Source organism: Durio zibethinus, chromosome 2 (genome assembly GCF_047325235.1).
Source record: "Durio zibethinus cultivar Kanyao isolate XHJ-2024 chromosome 2, ASM4732523v1, whole genome shotgun sequence".
NCBI lineage: Eukaryota > Viridiplantae > Streptophyta > Magnoliopsida > Malvales > Malvaceae > Durio > Durio zibethinus.
The window spans coordinates 33,666,186-33,681,956 of record NC_143163.1 but is presented as its reverse complement, the minus strand read 5'-3'; the positions used below and the strand labels follow the sequence as shown (position 1 = coordinate 33,681,956).

Genomic DNA, 15,771 nt, shown 5'->3' with positions numbered 1-15,771 from the left:
TACATGGATTTGCATTTTGGTTTGATGTTGAATTCAGCGGACCAGTAAATTCTCCTACAAATTATCATACCATATCAAAAAATAATCCTGTGTATGATATTCAGAAGAAGAAACGAGCCAACTCCAATGAAGCACTTGCTCCCAACAGCAATAGGGGATCTTCCAACGCATTAACTGCACATGCTAAGTTTGCAGACAAAGACACCCTTGCATACAAAAATTGTTTGATTCTGTTAAGATATACGCTATTTTGAGCATAACAAGATTAATAGCTTTTTCATTTTTAATAAAAACGTGGCTTTTAATTATAAAAGAAATTAATCATAACTATTTTTTAGCTAAGATACAAGTCGCAAACATAATATGGAAAGAAAAAATGGAGTTAAAAAGATATAACAATGATCATTTCACTTACATTATTTGAATATATCAATTCATAATTTATTTTAAATACAAATAATTTGAAAATTTAAATATAATTTTGAAAAGAATAATAATTTATGTATATCTATGTATATTTAAATAGATAAAATTAATCCATACATCACATGAATAATAAGCTAATTAAACATATAAAATTTATAAATATTTTATTTTAAAAACCCTAATACTTTTAATTTTGGTTATTAATGAAGTTGTGATCCATAATTTATTTATAGTGTATAACATATATATATATTTATATATATAATCCTATAATAGGATTATCAGTGTAATTTTTTAACTCTTCCCATAATTTGTCATTTACTTTTGTTTGAAAATTGGTGAGAAACCATTTACTCTTTTCCAAAATTTGACCCGTTTCCATTTTCATTTTTGAAAGAAGAAAGACAACCAAACATGTTTTCTATTATGAAAGCAACAAATCTCAACACCATAAACTTAATTGGAAATTTTCTTGGAATAATGATGAAGTCCATCATTGAATTAGAAATTCGTTTTTAACAAAAAATCAAGAATAAAAAGAATCATGTGACATCAGTCAACATCTGTTGTTGTTGTTATCTTTGGCACATCATATCATTTGAGAAACGAGTTATTAATAATCCTAATAAAACGAAAGGTAAAGTTCAAATAACCAATTGGGTATATAGTATTAAATTGAATGTTTGATTATAATTTCAGTATTAAATGTGTGATTAATCTTTTGTCTTTTTAAGTTCAATCCACACCTATGTATGCCTCCTTGTGAATTAGTGTAGAACGAAATAACCTTTAAATTGATTTGTTATTTGTAGCAAAGATATATGTCATTATGTAGCAAAGATATATGTCATTATGTAGCTCAACATTACACGTAATTGATTATCACATTGAAACAATCACTTATAATATTGTAAATTGTTTATATAAACTTTAGTGCTTTTTATGAAAATACAACTATTAAATATTGATTGAATGACAATTCATCATCCACAAACTCGATTATCATGTTACTTAATTAGTAAGTTAATGTAAAACAATCAAATTAATCTTAATTATTCGTTCAATCTAAAAATGTTTTGATTTTTTTTTCTATTTGCTGATATTATTCATATAAACAATCATATTATTTTTTTCATATAAATAATTATACACGTGTCTAAAAGAAAAAAAAAATCAAGCATAGATCAATATGTTGGTCTTATTTGAACATATATATTGCATAGCATGGAACTAATTAAGAAACTAAACATAGTTTAATTATTAATATAATAAGTATTTACATAATATGCTTTAGTCATTTTTTTTTTTTTCAAATTTCTATTTTACCCTTAAATTATTTATTCTATTGCTTACTTAACTGAAAAAAACATTGTACACGTAAACTCTTTCAAATCCACATCCTCGGAACGTCTAACTCCAGACTTATTATTATAGTATTAATTTTACCAATAAAAAAAAAATTCTAATATAAAACTTATGATATTTGCGTGTTAATATTCGTCCAGGTGCGAGTGTAGCTTCATATTGTGTACTCAGATGCCTGGTCATGAAGGTATTTGACTGGCACAAGGAGAACAGGTGTCTTTTTGGATAGGGTAAGGCAATGTCCAGCCAACTCTTCCATGTTAATATCTGCCTCCTTCATCCCACCAGGCAATTTCCAATCAAAACAATACAGCAGATTTGCGAGTAAAAGCTCTGATGTAACTGTTCCCATGTACAGCGCAGGGCAGCCTCTTCTTCCTGTTCCGAAGGGCAAGAACTCAAAATGCTGTCCTTTAAAATCCACGGTGTTATCAATAAACCTTTCGGGCGAGAATTCTTCTGGGTTTTTCCAGTACTGTGGATCTCGTGCAATGGCCCAAGCATTGATTTGGATAAGTGTTTTAGGATAAATGTTGTAACCATTGATTTTGAAATGTGACATGGTTTCTCTGGCAATCAGCAGTGGGGCAGGAGGATGCAATCTCAGAGTTTCTTTTATAACCATCTTGAGGAATAGAAGTTGATCAAGATCGGTTTCTGTTACTCTTCCTTTCTTTCCCACAATTCTTCGAACTTCGTCTTGTGCTTTCTTCATCAATCTTGGCTTTCTAGACAGCTCTGCCATTGCCCAGTTCACAACAAGTGCGCTTGTATCCACTCCCCCCAAAAACATGTTCTGGAAAGCAAACATCAGTCAGAGCCAAGCAGAACAGAGCCTAATTACTTTCATAGTAAATAGGCAAAGGCAAATAAATAGCTTGGGTATTTAAAAGTATTTGATAAAAGGTGTTCAATTTTGGTTTAGATAATATGGAAAATTACAAACAGATAATGTATCGAATGATATTACATGTCTAAATAAAATAACTCTCAAATGGTGTTATTTGGCAACTTACCAGGAGAACTGCCTTGATATGATTTTTGGTGAGCCAAGCATGACCATCTTCAATTTGCTCCTTTTCTATTCTAAGCATCACGTCAATAATGTCTTCCTGCGGCTTTGTCCTCCTAGGTTTAAGGTGATTATCAATTACCTGTTGAAAGAGCGTATCCAACTCGTGGAAAACTCTCTCAACTCTTTCATTATGACCATTTATCCTGTCCAAAATCCAACCAAGGCCTGGAAAGTATTCATCTGCAGAGAACCTTCCGGCCACAGTCTCAGCATCGTGAACCAATTCGTAGAACTTAGTACGATCAAACTCACTTCCCTGGAAACACTTGCCAAAAGCTGTTCTAAATATTATGCTTCCGGTTAAAGAAAATACCTTCTCTGTAACATTCACCGAAGTTTCAGAGGATGACAGTTGAGAGATCGAATCCATCAGGGAAGCAACTTCGTCTTCTCTAACAAACCTGAAAGACTTCACTCTTTTCACGCTAAAAAGCTCAAGAACACATATTTTCCGTATTTCTCTCCAATACTCACTATATGGCGAAAATGCTACATCCAAATAATTGTATGAGAGCCTCCCGGCACCGGCTAACTGAGGCCTACTGCAACAGGCAAGATCATTGAATTTTAAGACTTCCCTTGCGGCCTCGGCTGATGAAACGATAACGACTGGCACACGACCAAGTTGAAGGAGCAAGACTGGACCATATTTCCGAGAAAGTTGGCACAGGGAGCTGTGTGGCAGTGCACCAAGCTGGTGCAAGTTGCCTAAAATTGGAAGCCTGGGAGGACTCGGAGGAAGCCGCTTGAGTTCTTTCTTGACTTGATCAGTCTTCTTTTTGAACAGTAGCAACAGGGCAAGAAAGAGAAAAGGAAGCCAAAAAAGGGGAGTAAACAAACCCATCACGGCTTTAGTTTTGCAAACGTGTTGAGCTTCCTCGACCTCTCCTTTACTCGTGATAAGCTACCATATGGCACTATCTATTTGTAAGGTTAGGTTTGATTTTACAGCGTCTTTGGTGTGGTAAGATGGGAGTTTATTGTATTATCAATTAAATTTAAATTTAAATTTTAATAAATTTTATTTAATATAAATTTTTATTAAAATTTTTTAATTATAATTATAATAACATTTTTATCATAATTATAATAAATTTTATTATTATTTTTAATTTCATTAAAATTAATTTTATTGCCTGTCCGAAGCCTAAATCATCAACACGAGAACAAATAGTAATCATTAGTACCAATAATTAGACGCTGTCTCCTATTTTCTTTTTTGGCGTGCTACTCTTCTGAAACCAAGTCCTTTTCAAGATCAGTCAGTTATCAATCAATGTAAGTATATATAAATATATATATATATATATATATAATCAAACACATAAATATATATTTCTCTTTATATAAATTTAATAAAGTATAAAGTTTAAAAGATAAATATATTTATGAACTTTTATCTAGATGAATTTTATTCATTGAGTCAAGGAAAAAGCAACCAACTATTATTTTGTTTTTTACTTAATTACAATGAAAATACCCAAATACAATAAAATTCAAAATATCTGCTTTTGCTTTTTTTTGTCGCTTGTTATTATTCTCTGTTAAGGAAGGCCTACTTGTCATCCATGCTTTGTATTGTTGGAAAAAATATCAAATATATAAGTCATGAGTATACAATTAAACGATAATATTGATCAATGGGGTTAATAACTTGTGTTGGATCTAAAGTGACGAACATAATAATGTGAAAAATAATATATAGTAATAAATTAATAGTAAACAAATAATAATCAATAATATAATAAAAAATACATTAAAATTTATCTAAAAAACTCTTCAATATAAAAAAAAAATTATGGACCATAAATAAATCTTCACTAGTAAATAATAAATATATAAAATTTTTCTTCAGTTAAAACTAAAGTGAAACAACAATTAGAGATACAGATGAAAGAATCTCATCAAATAGGTAACTCAATAAATATATTCTAAATTCGTTTTTAAAGGGGTTCAACTTTAATCTCCATAGTTCAAAATATAGAACACTGAGTTATGAAAGCGTTAACAAAATTTTACTTAATCAGATCACAAATCAACCTCCTTTCAACCTCTTAATCAAACTAGTAGCTCTTTCTTCTTTTTTCTTTCCCTCACATGGCAACAACTTTTTTTCTCTTTTTAGCGACTCACCCTTTTCACACCTAAAATAGCCCATTCCTTTCATATATAAAATAGGTTTTTTTTTCCTTGATTAAAAAAAACTAGAGGCTTATAAGCCTTTTAAAACAATAATAGTATAGGGTTGGACCCTACACACATAACAATTTCATCCTCTAATCCTATTAAGAAGAGATTTATTATCATAATAGTTTCATTTGAAACTTATTTCGGCTAAAAATTTCATTCCAGTCAAGTTACTGCAAAGCTTAAGCTTTTTCTTAAAAAGAACAGTTTTGGAAAAATAATTGAAAGAGAAACAGAACGTTGAATAGGTCAAGATATGGGTCAATGATATCGAGAAAATATGGTCTTTCAGTAATTTGTCCCAAGAAAAATATTGAAAGTTTGAACTTTTTGAAAGAACTTGGGTAATGATATATTTGGAATACTTTTAACATTTACCAAATTGCCACAACTCTGAATCTTTTAAAAAGTGCCTTATGTATTGGATTTTAAAGTAATTTAAAAAGAATTTTGTAAATTAACAAGTATTTTCATTGCTTATAGTTTTAATGAAAGTCATTGATTTTGAGATCATCATGGTTTAAGTGGAATTGAAGTCTATAAAACTCAAACTAATGCCCCTTAAAGATTTAAGGCTTTGAATGATATGAATTTTGACTAAATTTGAGCATGATAAGATTAATGAAACGAATAGGTATATTCATTTTTAATAGTAATCACCAATTCTCCTAAGATTGATATCACAAAAGTTTTATTTTCTTTTTAAATATCATTTTCTCCAATCAAGGGAAAAAATCATGTGGATTTTCATTGCCAAACAATCTTAAGCTCAAAAGATGAAAGAAAAGAGTTTTCAATATTTCAAATTTCTTCTAATTCATGGGAACATGTTGTGCTACTAAAACACTAAAAACCAATCACTATGTTCAAGACCAAAGTTATTCAAGATTGCCCCTTGAAAAATTAGGCATTTACATCTTATGCACGAAAATTTGAGATGAAGTAATGCATGTTTGAATCATTTACATGAACAACAAAAATAGATGTACAAATTCACATATGTAAGGCATGAAGAAATGAGCCTAAATTATTTAACAAGAAGATAATACATTATAATTCAAAATCTCTTCTATTTTTATGCAAACAAAATTTTTCATCAAAAATATAAATATGAACAAATTGAAATCAAAATGAAATACATTTTTTCTTGTGTTTTAATCTTGGTACCATGGATGGATATGATTCTAACCTAGGGTTGGCTTATTATCCTTCATTATATGTAGGGGTTTAGATGTCTTGACAATTTAAATGTTTCCAAATTGTTCTTCACATTATCGTCCATTATAGGTTAGTAATGTACCCTAATTCTCACTCATGATAGGTTTTGAATGAAAAAAGTTCAATTTAAGTGAGAGTGTTTTGCTAGCTAATGCAAAGATTATTACTTCACGAAAGTCTAGATACTCACTTCCTCCTAAAAGAGGATAAAGCTCAGGTAGAAAGCTTATGTATGAACATGCATGTATGGTGTGTAAAAAAAAACATGCAAACCTTTTACACATTATATACATAAATTTCAAATTTCAAGCCATGTCAAATAATTCACTGAGGAATAATACAAAAAATAAACATGTTAGTAAACAAAAATAAATACACAAATAATCAAAGTAAGACCAATACATAAAGCATAAGAAAACCTAAGAGTAATAACTAGCTTAACTTTCTAACCTCTCCAGTGGAGTCCCCAACATGTCATAACGTGTAAGTATGATAACTAATTCATTCGATACAACATATTGAGTCACCACTAATTTTTGTTAATTAGGTATGATTGATCACATAAGTGAATCTATCATTTTTAAGGAGATTTTAAGCTTGACAAAGGTAAAAAAAAAAAAGCTTTGGTATTCTAAACAAAACTAGGTTCGAGAGTTTAGTTACATGTAAAGAAAGTTATAATACCCTTATAATGCCCACAAATTAGTACCAATTAATCTTAAATTATCTTTCACCCCTAATTAACATGGTTTTAGTTTATTCTTTACTCTTATTATTTTTGTTAAGTTTAATATTTAAATATTAAAAATATTTTTAGGTTCTCTCCGATACCTTGGTTGACCTATTAAAAATATTGTTTACCTTAAAAGTATTCAAGTAACACACATGTTTCCTTGAAAACAATCCATCATTGGATTTATTTAATATTTTATCGAAAAAGATAATTGATAAATACATAATAATATACATGGTTAAATTGATAAAATACAATAATCAAATACAAAATTTAATACATATAATTACAAATAATTAACCACGAAATAAAATCACAATTTGTTTCAATTTTATTTTTCTCAAATTAGAAATAAATAAAAAAATTCTTATATTGAGACCAATTTCTTGATCCTTCAACGCCTTGATCAAATTTAGAAAAAGTTCTCTCACTTAAAAATTTTCAAGAAAATTACACGTCCGTAACTTGTTTAGAATTTCATTATTGGTTGAATTTTTATTTATTCCTAAATTATTATATATTTTACAAATTATATAAACAAATAAATGTTAACATAATTAAATAAACAAGCACAATAAGAAAAATTGACATAAATAATCAAAATAAATAATCAAAAAAAATAATATATAAAATAAATAAACATAAAATAGAAACATAAAGTAAAATGACAATAGAAAAAGAAGATAGGTCAAATTGGTCAAAATTACCTGGGTTGTTGTGTGAATCCTTGTCAGGTCAAGCGTGGATCCACTTTTTAGAAATCTAGTTACCAGTAACAAAAGCTTTAAAGGTTCATTAGAAACTTCAAATCTAACCTTTTTCCAAATCAAAACCTAAAATCTAACAAGAACATAATTCCAAAAATTCTCAAAAATTAAAAGATCACAGTAAAAAATGTTATATTTTTTTTTCTCCTTGTTTCCCTTAGTGCTTAATTTCAGTTCTTTAAATGGCATTCAATCTTAACCTAAATAGAAGAAGATTTCTAATAGTTTTTTTTTCAATCAGAATTTAATCTTAGAATCCAATTTCAATTCCTTTTTAGCTATTTCTCAAAAGTGAGGCTAAATGCATTAGCCAAATATCCAACTTAACATAAGAATTTCAATAGAACATGCTTTTGGGAATTTTAACCTTTTCCAATTCTTTTTCATTTTAAGAAAATTCTATCTTTTTTTTTTTTCAAAATATAATAAATCAATAAAAACAAAAATAAAGAAAAAATTTAAAATCTAAAAATTTAATCATAAAATATGAATTGAACCTCAGACTAAATAAGGTATTTACATTTTAGAAGTTTAATAAGATCATACGTACAATTTTTTGCAATGACTCAATTTCTTCTTTTATTGCTTTCAACCACTACTTTCTATTTGGAATAGTCTGCATATCTCGGAAGCTTTCCGGCTCCTCATTTGGTAACTAAAATAAAATTTAAACTTGGATACCTGGTAGTTAATCGATGCTTTTTGGTAGATCTTTTAGGTCGAGATTCTACATTACCTGATATCGAATGTAGCTCTTCTTACTTAACACTTTTTGGTAGAGAGGACTACTTACCTTGCTCGACACTCTTTGGAGGAAAATATTACTCCCTTGCTAAAAAATAATTGCATCTAGCTCATTTGTATGCCCAAATTCTATTTCTTGCTCATTTTCACCATTTGTGGCTCTAGGTGGAATCACTTTCAATATCGAATCATCACACTCAACAGTAACTCATGTAGTTTTCTTATTATTTTGAAGGTCTGTTATAGTTTTTTTTTCATAAAAGACCACATCTTTGTTTTTAACTATCTTTTTCTTCATTGGATCCTATAGTTTGTAGTTAAATTTTTCATCACCAATTTGACAAACACATACTGTGTGACTTTATTATCAAACTTTGACCTTTGCTCTTTCGATACATATATGAATGGTTTACACTCGAAAACCTTCAAGTGAGAATATAAAACATATTTTCTTGGTCACACTCTTTTTTGGAATGCTAAAATCCAAAAAAACTAATGGTGATTTATTAATCAAATAACTGACTGTGTTGACTGCTTTACCTTATAATAACTTTAGTAATTTTGTCATCCTTAGCATATATCTTACTTTTTTAATAATTATGCATTTTATCTTTTTGGTTACACCATTATGTTGCGATGTTTTAGGTTTCGTCATCTCATGCTTGATCCCATGCTTTAAATAGTATTCTTCAAATTTTTTGGATGTGTGTTCTCCACCATTATCAATTTGAATATACTTCAAAAGCAACCTTGTCTTCTTTTCCATCATGACGTGAAAATTTTAAAAATACTACAGTACCTGACTTTTATTTTTTAACATATACACCTAAGTCTTACGTGAAGTGTCATTAATAAAAATAACAAAATATTTGCTACCATTTAATGACTCAACCTTAATGGGATCACATACTTCAGAATGAATCAATGCTAATATGTTTTTATTCCTCTAAGAACACTTATAAAAAGAAACTCTACGATACTTGTCATGCAAACAATGATCACATAAATCAAGAGATATATTTTTGGTCAAAAAAATGAAAGACTACCTCACCAAAATTTGTAACCTGTTCTTGTTCATGTTTGCCAGTTCTTTGTACCATAAATTTGCTGAAACATTAACTTTTATGGTATTTATCTGGTTATTGTTCAATTGCATCCATATCTTATACATTATGTAGCATAATTTTTCTTTTGTAACCATTATAGATCATTTAAGAAGCTTTCACTATCCATTCTTTTGTTGGCTCTTATATCTTTTCTTATCAAAAAAATTAATTACAAGCAAGTTCATTCTCATATCTGAAACGTGTTTGACATCCCTCAAAGTTGACATGTAGCTAATACTAGTTTGCACAACAATATCACTAATCCTAATGATCTGCGACACTCTTATTTCTCATTTTAGTGCAACTAAAATTTTATGCTTTATAAGTTATAAACAACTTTCTTTTGGGAACATAATAATATGTCATTCCTATGTCAAATATTTATTCAATGCTTGGATCACCAACATAATTACAATCATCATGTATATAAATCAAAATAATTGAATTATTATATGAATTTACCACTGTAAGACTACTATTATCTAAACTCTTACCTTTTTCATATTTTTCTTTTTACTTTAAGATTTTACAATTCTACTTTATATGACCAGGTTTACATAATGGTAACATTTTACTTTATCTCTAGACTTGAATCTATGTCTAGACTAATTATGGCCTTTTGAGTTTTGATCTTAATCGATATTTATACCCTTATTCTCTGTGACAAAAGCTTAATTCCCATTGTCTAATTCTTTTTGCTAGGCTTCTTCATTAAACATAGAGTCATTTACCATCTCTAATATCACTTTATAGTTAGGAGTTGAATTAAAAATAGTCATAATTAAAGAAGTAGCAACGTCTTCATTTCATCATCCATTTTAAGCTCTATATTTGTCATCCGATAATATATCTTAAAAATCACTCAAGTGCTTTGTAATCAACCGTTCATCTTTATATTGTAAAGCTGTAAGTCTTTTAACAAGCATAACTTTATTCATTCATGTTTTCCTCTCATATAAGCTACTAATTTTTTTCAAATGGTGTAAGCATCCATCTTCTACGCTAAATGATGAATATGCTAATATCAACTCATTTTCTAATTGTGGCTAGCGTCATTATACCTAGTTTTTTTTAGCTTTCATATTTTATATATGCTAATTTAGCTAGATCACTCAATACCTACTCATATAAATTTTTATAGTATAAATGATCATTTATCATTAGCTTTCAAATTAAATAATTTGATACTGTTAATTTTATCATGAAACCTGAATCATATTCCATAATCTCAAATTGAATTTATTTATGTTCTGGGTTGCTTCTATACTGATGTCTAAAAAATAATTATAACTCTGAAACCAATTGTTAGTCCTTAAGTGACAAACACAATAACACGAAAATAATATATCGCAACTAACCAATAGTAAACAAATAACAATCAATAATCAATAACACAAGAAAAATAAAACACACTAAAATTTACGTAAAAAATTTTCTAATGTAGAGAGAAAAACTATGAACCACTAAAAAAAATCTTTATTATCAAATAGTGGATACAAAAAATTCTCAAATAGTTAAAATTAAAACTAAATAACAATTAAAGAGATAATTGAAAATTTTTCACTAAATAGATGACTTAATAAATATACTCTAAATTCATTTTTAGAGAGTTTCAATTCTGATCTCCATCATTCAAAATATAAAACATTAAATCATAAATATATTAATAAAATTTAAACTTAATTGACTCATAGTTAAAATTAAAATTAAATAACAATTAAAGAGATAATTGAAAAAAATTCACTAAATAGATGATTCAATAAATATACTGTAAATTCGTTTGTAGAGAGTTTCAACTCTGATCTCCATCATTCAAAATATAAAATATTAAATCATAAATATATTAATAAAATTTTAACTTAATTGAACCATAAATTAATATATGATCAACCTATTAATCAAACTAACAAGTTTTGTTTTCTGTTTTTTTCCTCCCTTGGCAACAACATTTTTTTTTTTACGGCTCACTCTTTTCACGCCAAAAAAGTCCTACCTTTTATATAAAGCATAATTTTTTTTTCGATTAAAAGAAGCCAAAAATTCGTGGGCCTCTTAAAACAATAATAAAAGGGGGTGGACAAAATTGGATAACTGGTTGATGGATGAAAACACATAACCGCTTGATGGACGATAAAGACAAGACATTGATTTGCCTATGTCTGGATAAGAAAATGAATGTAAATAATTACATAATTTCATCTCGTTATCTCTCCTCGTGTTTGTTGAAATTTCTAATCATGATGATAATCAGATTATGTTTGGACAACATTTTTTCCTAAAGATTGATTGAATATCTACTGCTTATCAGCTTTATGTCTATGTATTTATCGTTTTGGCATAAAATTCAGAAAAACTAATTTTCCAATGCGGTCCCGTCAATGGTTGATTATTGGATCTTTAAGAGAACAAATTCCTTACAACTCTTTCGGCATGGAATTCAAGTATATGGTATTGAAAAAGGGTATACTAACTACCATGAATAAGTCGAATGACTCAAAATTTCTCAAGTTCATGAATGATTTGTGTTGGTAGCAAGAGCTGCAACAAAAAAAAAAAAAAAACAAAAAACAGGAGAGGGAACAAAAATTGGAGTTTGAAATAGGGAACACAATCAAATTACTACTGATCAGTTTGTAGGTATAGAGAAAAAGAAGACTTCAACTATGGACTCACAGTCTAACAAAATTAATGTAACAGAAAATAGTGCACGCAGAAAAAGCATCGCTTACTTGTTCGAGCACTGTCTATACCTGAGCTTGTTGTGAACAGGGTAGTGCATGGTCGTATTTATGTTTGATGTTGTTGGTGCAATATAGCCATTTGCATGCGGTGCATAGATTATCTGGCAATACAGAAGCCATCCAGGCTCCGGTAAAGGCAGGCATGTGGCATATATCGATGGAAATGAGGTGAAATTCACAAGACGAAATTGAAGAATCTGGCATATAGCTGTCCCATTTTAGGCATTCTACAACATATCCAGATTGGCTTTGGGCTACCATTGCTAGGCTAGGGTGCTGACAAGGACCTTTTTCTTTTGTCATTTTGTCCAAACCTTTTAGACTTTGGACCCACCGTTACAGCAGACTATTCCTCCAATATTTCAAGGTAACTTTAATCAATAATTGATACTTATCCTGGGAGACAAGCACCTTTTTCTTTTGTCATTTTGTCCAAACCTTTTAGACTTTGGACCCACCGTTACAGCAGACTATTCCTCCAATATTTCAAGGTAACTTTAATCAATAATTGATACTTATCCTGGGAGAAAAAAAAAGCAATTTTGGAGAATAGGTAAAAAGAGCTTCATGTACATAAAATTAAGAGTTTAATTCATTTTATTTATGTAATTTATTTTAAAAATTAATATTTAATAATTTTAAATTTTAATATTTGTAATTTTTATTATATTTTCATACTATGATTTTTTTTAAAAAAAGTACATGTAGATAGATGTTGCTTTCATCCAATTATTTCGATACAAATACATTTTCGGATGGTCTCATTATATAATTATTTCCCATATACACTTGTAATGTACAATTCTTGAAGTTTTCGAATTGTATTTCAGCAAGGCCTTACGTCTTGTCACCTTCTGAAATATTATAGTTGATTGGCATAAGCTTAAGAGCTGATGTTTTACCAACTGTTATACTTGCCATCTCTTCCATGTCAATGTCCATTTCCTTCATTCCACTCGGTAATTTCCAGTCAAAAAAATGCAGGAGATTTGCGAGTGCCAATTCTATCATAGCCATTCCCATATTCATTCCAGGGCAAATTCTTCGACCTGCACCAAATGGCAATAACTCAAAATGTTGCCCCTGGAAATCAATCGGATTATCAATAAACCTCTCAGGAAAGAATTCTTCAGGATTCTTCCAGATATCAGGATCTCGTCCTATTGCCCAAACGTTTACTGCAATCCTAGTTTTGGGGAAGACATCATAATCTCCAATCTTGAATTGGGACACAGTTTCCCTTGGAAGAAGAAGTGCAGCTGGAGGATGCAATCTAAGAGTTTCTTTAACTATCATTTTGAGGTATGGAAGCTGACTAACATCATTTTCTGTTAGCTTTTCTTTCTTCCCCACGCAACGTCTAATTTCACATTGTGCTTTCTTCATGACTATTGGTTTCCTGGCTAACTCTGTCATTGCCCAGATCATGGTAAGTGCACCAGTGTCTATTCCAGCTAGGAATATATCCTGAGAAAACAAATATATAGACAAACTTTAGCTCCAAGTAGCAAATATCAAAGGGCACTCTGTTTTAATAGTGGCGCTTCATATTGTTACTTATATTACTAAATCGACTACTGCTATCTGTGGAGTTTTGGTCAAAAATTAATGTACAAGGGTAACTTGATAAAGGCATTGTTTAAGTAGATAATAAAGAGAAGAATCAGTGATATATAAAAGATGCCGTGAAGAAAAGTTTGGTTATTTACCATGAGGATTGCCTTTATATGATCTTTAGTAAGTTGAATGGCACTATTTTCGGTTCGACCTCTCTCCATTCTCAGTAGCACATCGACTATGTCTTCTTGATTCTGCACGTTCCTTCTTGAATTGAGATGATCATCAATAACCTGCTGGAACAAAACATCCAGCTCATGAAAGCTACTTTCAAGCCTTCTATGAAAACCAGTAAGCCAGTCAATCACCCAACCCACAGATGGGAAAAAATCCGAGTCACAGAAGCTTCCCAACATAGCCTGGGCCTCATAAACCACTTTTTGTAACTTATCATTATCAAGTTCACTCCCCTGAAATTTCTTTACGAAAGCAATCCTAAAGGTTATGCTAGCAGCGAGTGAGAAGAACTCTTTGCTGAGATCAACCGGACTTGCTAAAGTAGCTGATACAGATATTGAATTGACTAGCAAATTAACCTCTTTTTCCCTAATAGATTGAAAGGATTGTACCCTCTTCACGCTGAAAAGCTCTGCAACACAGATTTTGCGTATCTCCCTCCAGTAATATCCGTAGGGTACAAAACCAATGTCTAGAAAATTGTAAGAAAGTCTTTTAGGGCCAGCTAAGGGCGGTCTAGTGCAACAGTCAAGATCATGCGTTTTCAATACCTCTCTTGCAGTTTCAGCTGAGGATACTATGATGGTTGGGGTAGCACCAAGTTGAAGAAGCATGATTGGACCGTGTTTCTTTGAAAGTTTCCATGTGGATCGATGTGGCAATGCCCCAAGTTGATGCAAGTTACCCAAAATGGGAAGCTTAGGAGGGCCAGGAGGAAGTTTACCCTTTTTTCTCTGTGACGTCTTTATAATTAGCAGCAACAAAGAGAGCAATAAGAGAAGGGGAAGCAACATTGTTGAGGGGAATAAGAATGAAATGCAACAGAATTTTCTTATTTCACTAATGACATAACTTCACAGTTGTAAATTATTTATTTGAAACAGCTACCTCTAATGCAATCAGTTCTTACTAGATTATTGACATGCACTAATTTTAGCTGACTTTCTTCAATTCCTTAGCCCTTCAGCAATTACTTAAACGTCGCTGTAGACAAGTTTCAAAACCTCACGCTTAATTCTGTGTGGACAAATTGGACATGGATATTGTTTTTACTTGAGTGTTTCAAAGCTCAGACCCTTCTATTGGAACTCAGCCACAAATTTTTTGTGTTGGGCCTGTTGACAAGAAAAAAATCATAGTGTCAAGAGTCACATGATAAAGCGCTAACGTCAGATTCAAATGCCAGTATAACCTCACTTACCAAAAAACAAAAAAGCCACAACGTTTCTGTGGTCATTGTCGCTAGGGTGCAAACCATGCCATCTATATCATGTACAAGGGTTGGAAAAAAAAAAACATTAGCCAGTGAGAACATTCAGCCGTTAGAAAATGATGCAATTGGAAGTACCGTAGAAAGATGGTCGTGTGATCAAGCAGTGACCTTCGCTTTCATCTCCATCAAGTGGAGGGTTGGACAATATTGTAGCAAAATCAACATGTTCTTTTTCAGTCAATCACGTTCTGGAGAAAATGGCAGCAGAGCTTAATTCTCATATGGAGGTAATTTTGATTAGCTGTTAACTTTTACGGGTCAAAAGGAGCAATGGAAGGACAACTTTCCCACGTAATCTAATGTCACGAATAATATCTGAATTATAGTGAATTATAATGAAAC

General features: G+C 30.4%; 2 protein-coding genes across 2 annotated transcripts; both read right to left on the bottom strand.

The window, feature by feature from the left end:
• Nucleotides 1–1,660: 1,660 nt before the first annotated feature.
• On the bottom strand, nt 1,661–3,810 carry LOC111317451 (cytochrome P450 71B36-like). The gene is made up of 2 exons (XM_022919874.2): nt 2,808–3,810; nt 1,661–2,587 (listed from the first exon to the last, which is right to left on the bottom strand). The coding sequence occupies exons 1-2, from the start codon at nt 3,708–3,710 to the stop codon at nt 1,946–1,948; spliced, it is 1,545 nt and encodes a 514-aa protein (XP_022775609.2). The 5' UTR covers nt 3,711–3,810; the 3' UTR covers nt 1,661–1,945.
• A 9,236-nt stretch (nt 3,811–13,046) lies between these two features.
• LOC111317450 (cytochrome P450 71B36-like) lies at nt 13,047–15,128 on the bottom strand. The gene is made up of 2 exons (XM_022919873.2): nt 14,072–15,128; nt 13,047–13,829 (listed from the first exon to the last, which is right to left on the bottom strand). The coding sequence occupies exons 1-2, from the start codon at nt 14,948–14,950 to the stop codon at nt 13,200–13,202; spliced, it is 1,509 nt and encodes a 502-aa protein (XP_022775608.1). The 5' UTR covers nt 14,951–15,128; the 3' UTR covers nt 13,047–13,199.
• Between the last annotated feature and the right edge of the window lie 643 nt (nt 15,129–15,771).

Excerpts from the sequence above, each read along its gene's own strand:
- LOC111317450 (XM_022919873.2), bottom strand. The coding sequence starts at position 14,950 with ATGTTGCTTCCCCTTCTCTTATTGCTCTCTTTGTTGCTGCTAATTATA. Across the intron at positions 13,830-14,071 it reads ATATAAAGGCAATCCTCATG|GATATATTCCTAGCTGGAAT; the intron begins GTAAATAACCAA and ends TTGTTTTCTCAG.
- LOC111317451 (XM_022919874.2), bottom strand. The coding sequence starts at position 3,710 with ATGGGTTTGTTTACTCCCCTTTTTTGGCTTCCTTTTCTCTTTCTTGCC. Across the intron at positions 2,588-2,807 it reads ATATCAAGGCAGTTCTCCTG|AACATGTTTTTGGGGGGAGT; the intron begins GTAAGTTGCCAA and ends TTTGCTTTCCAG.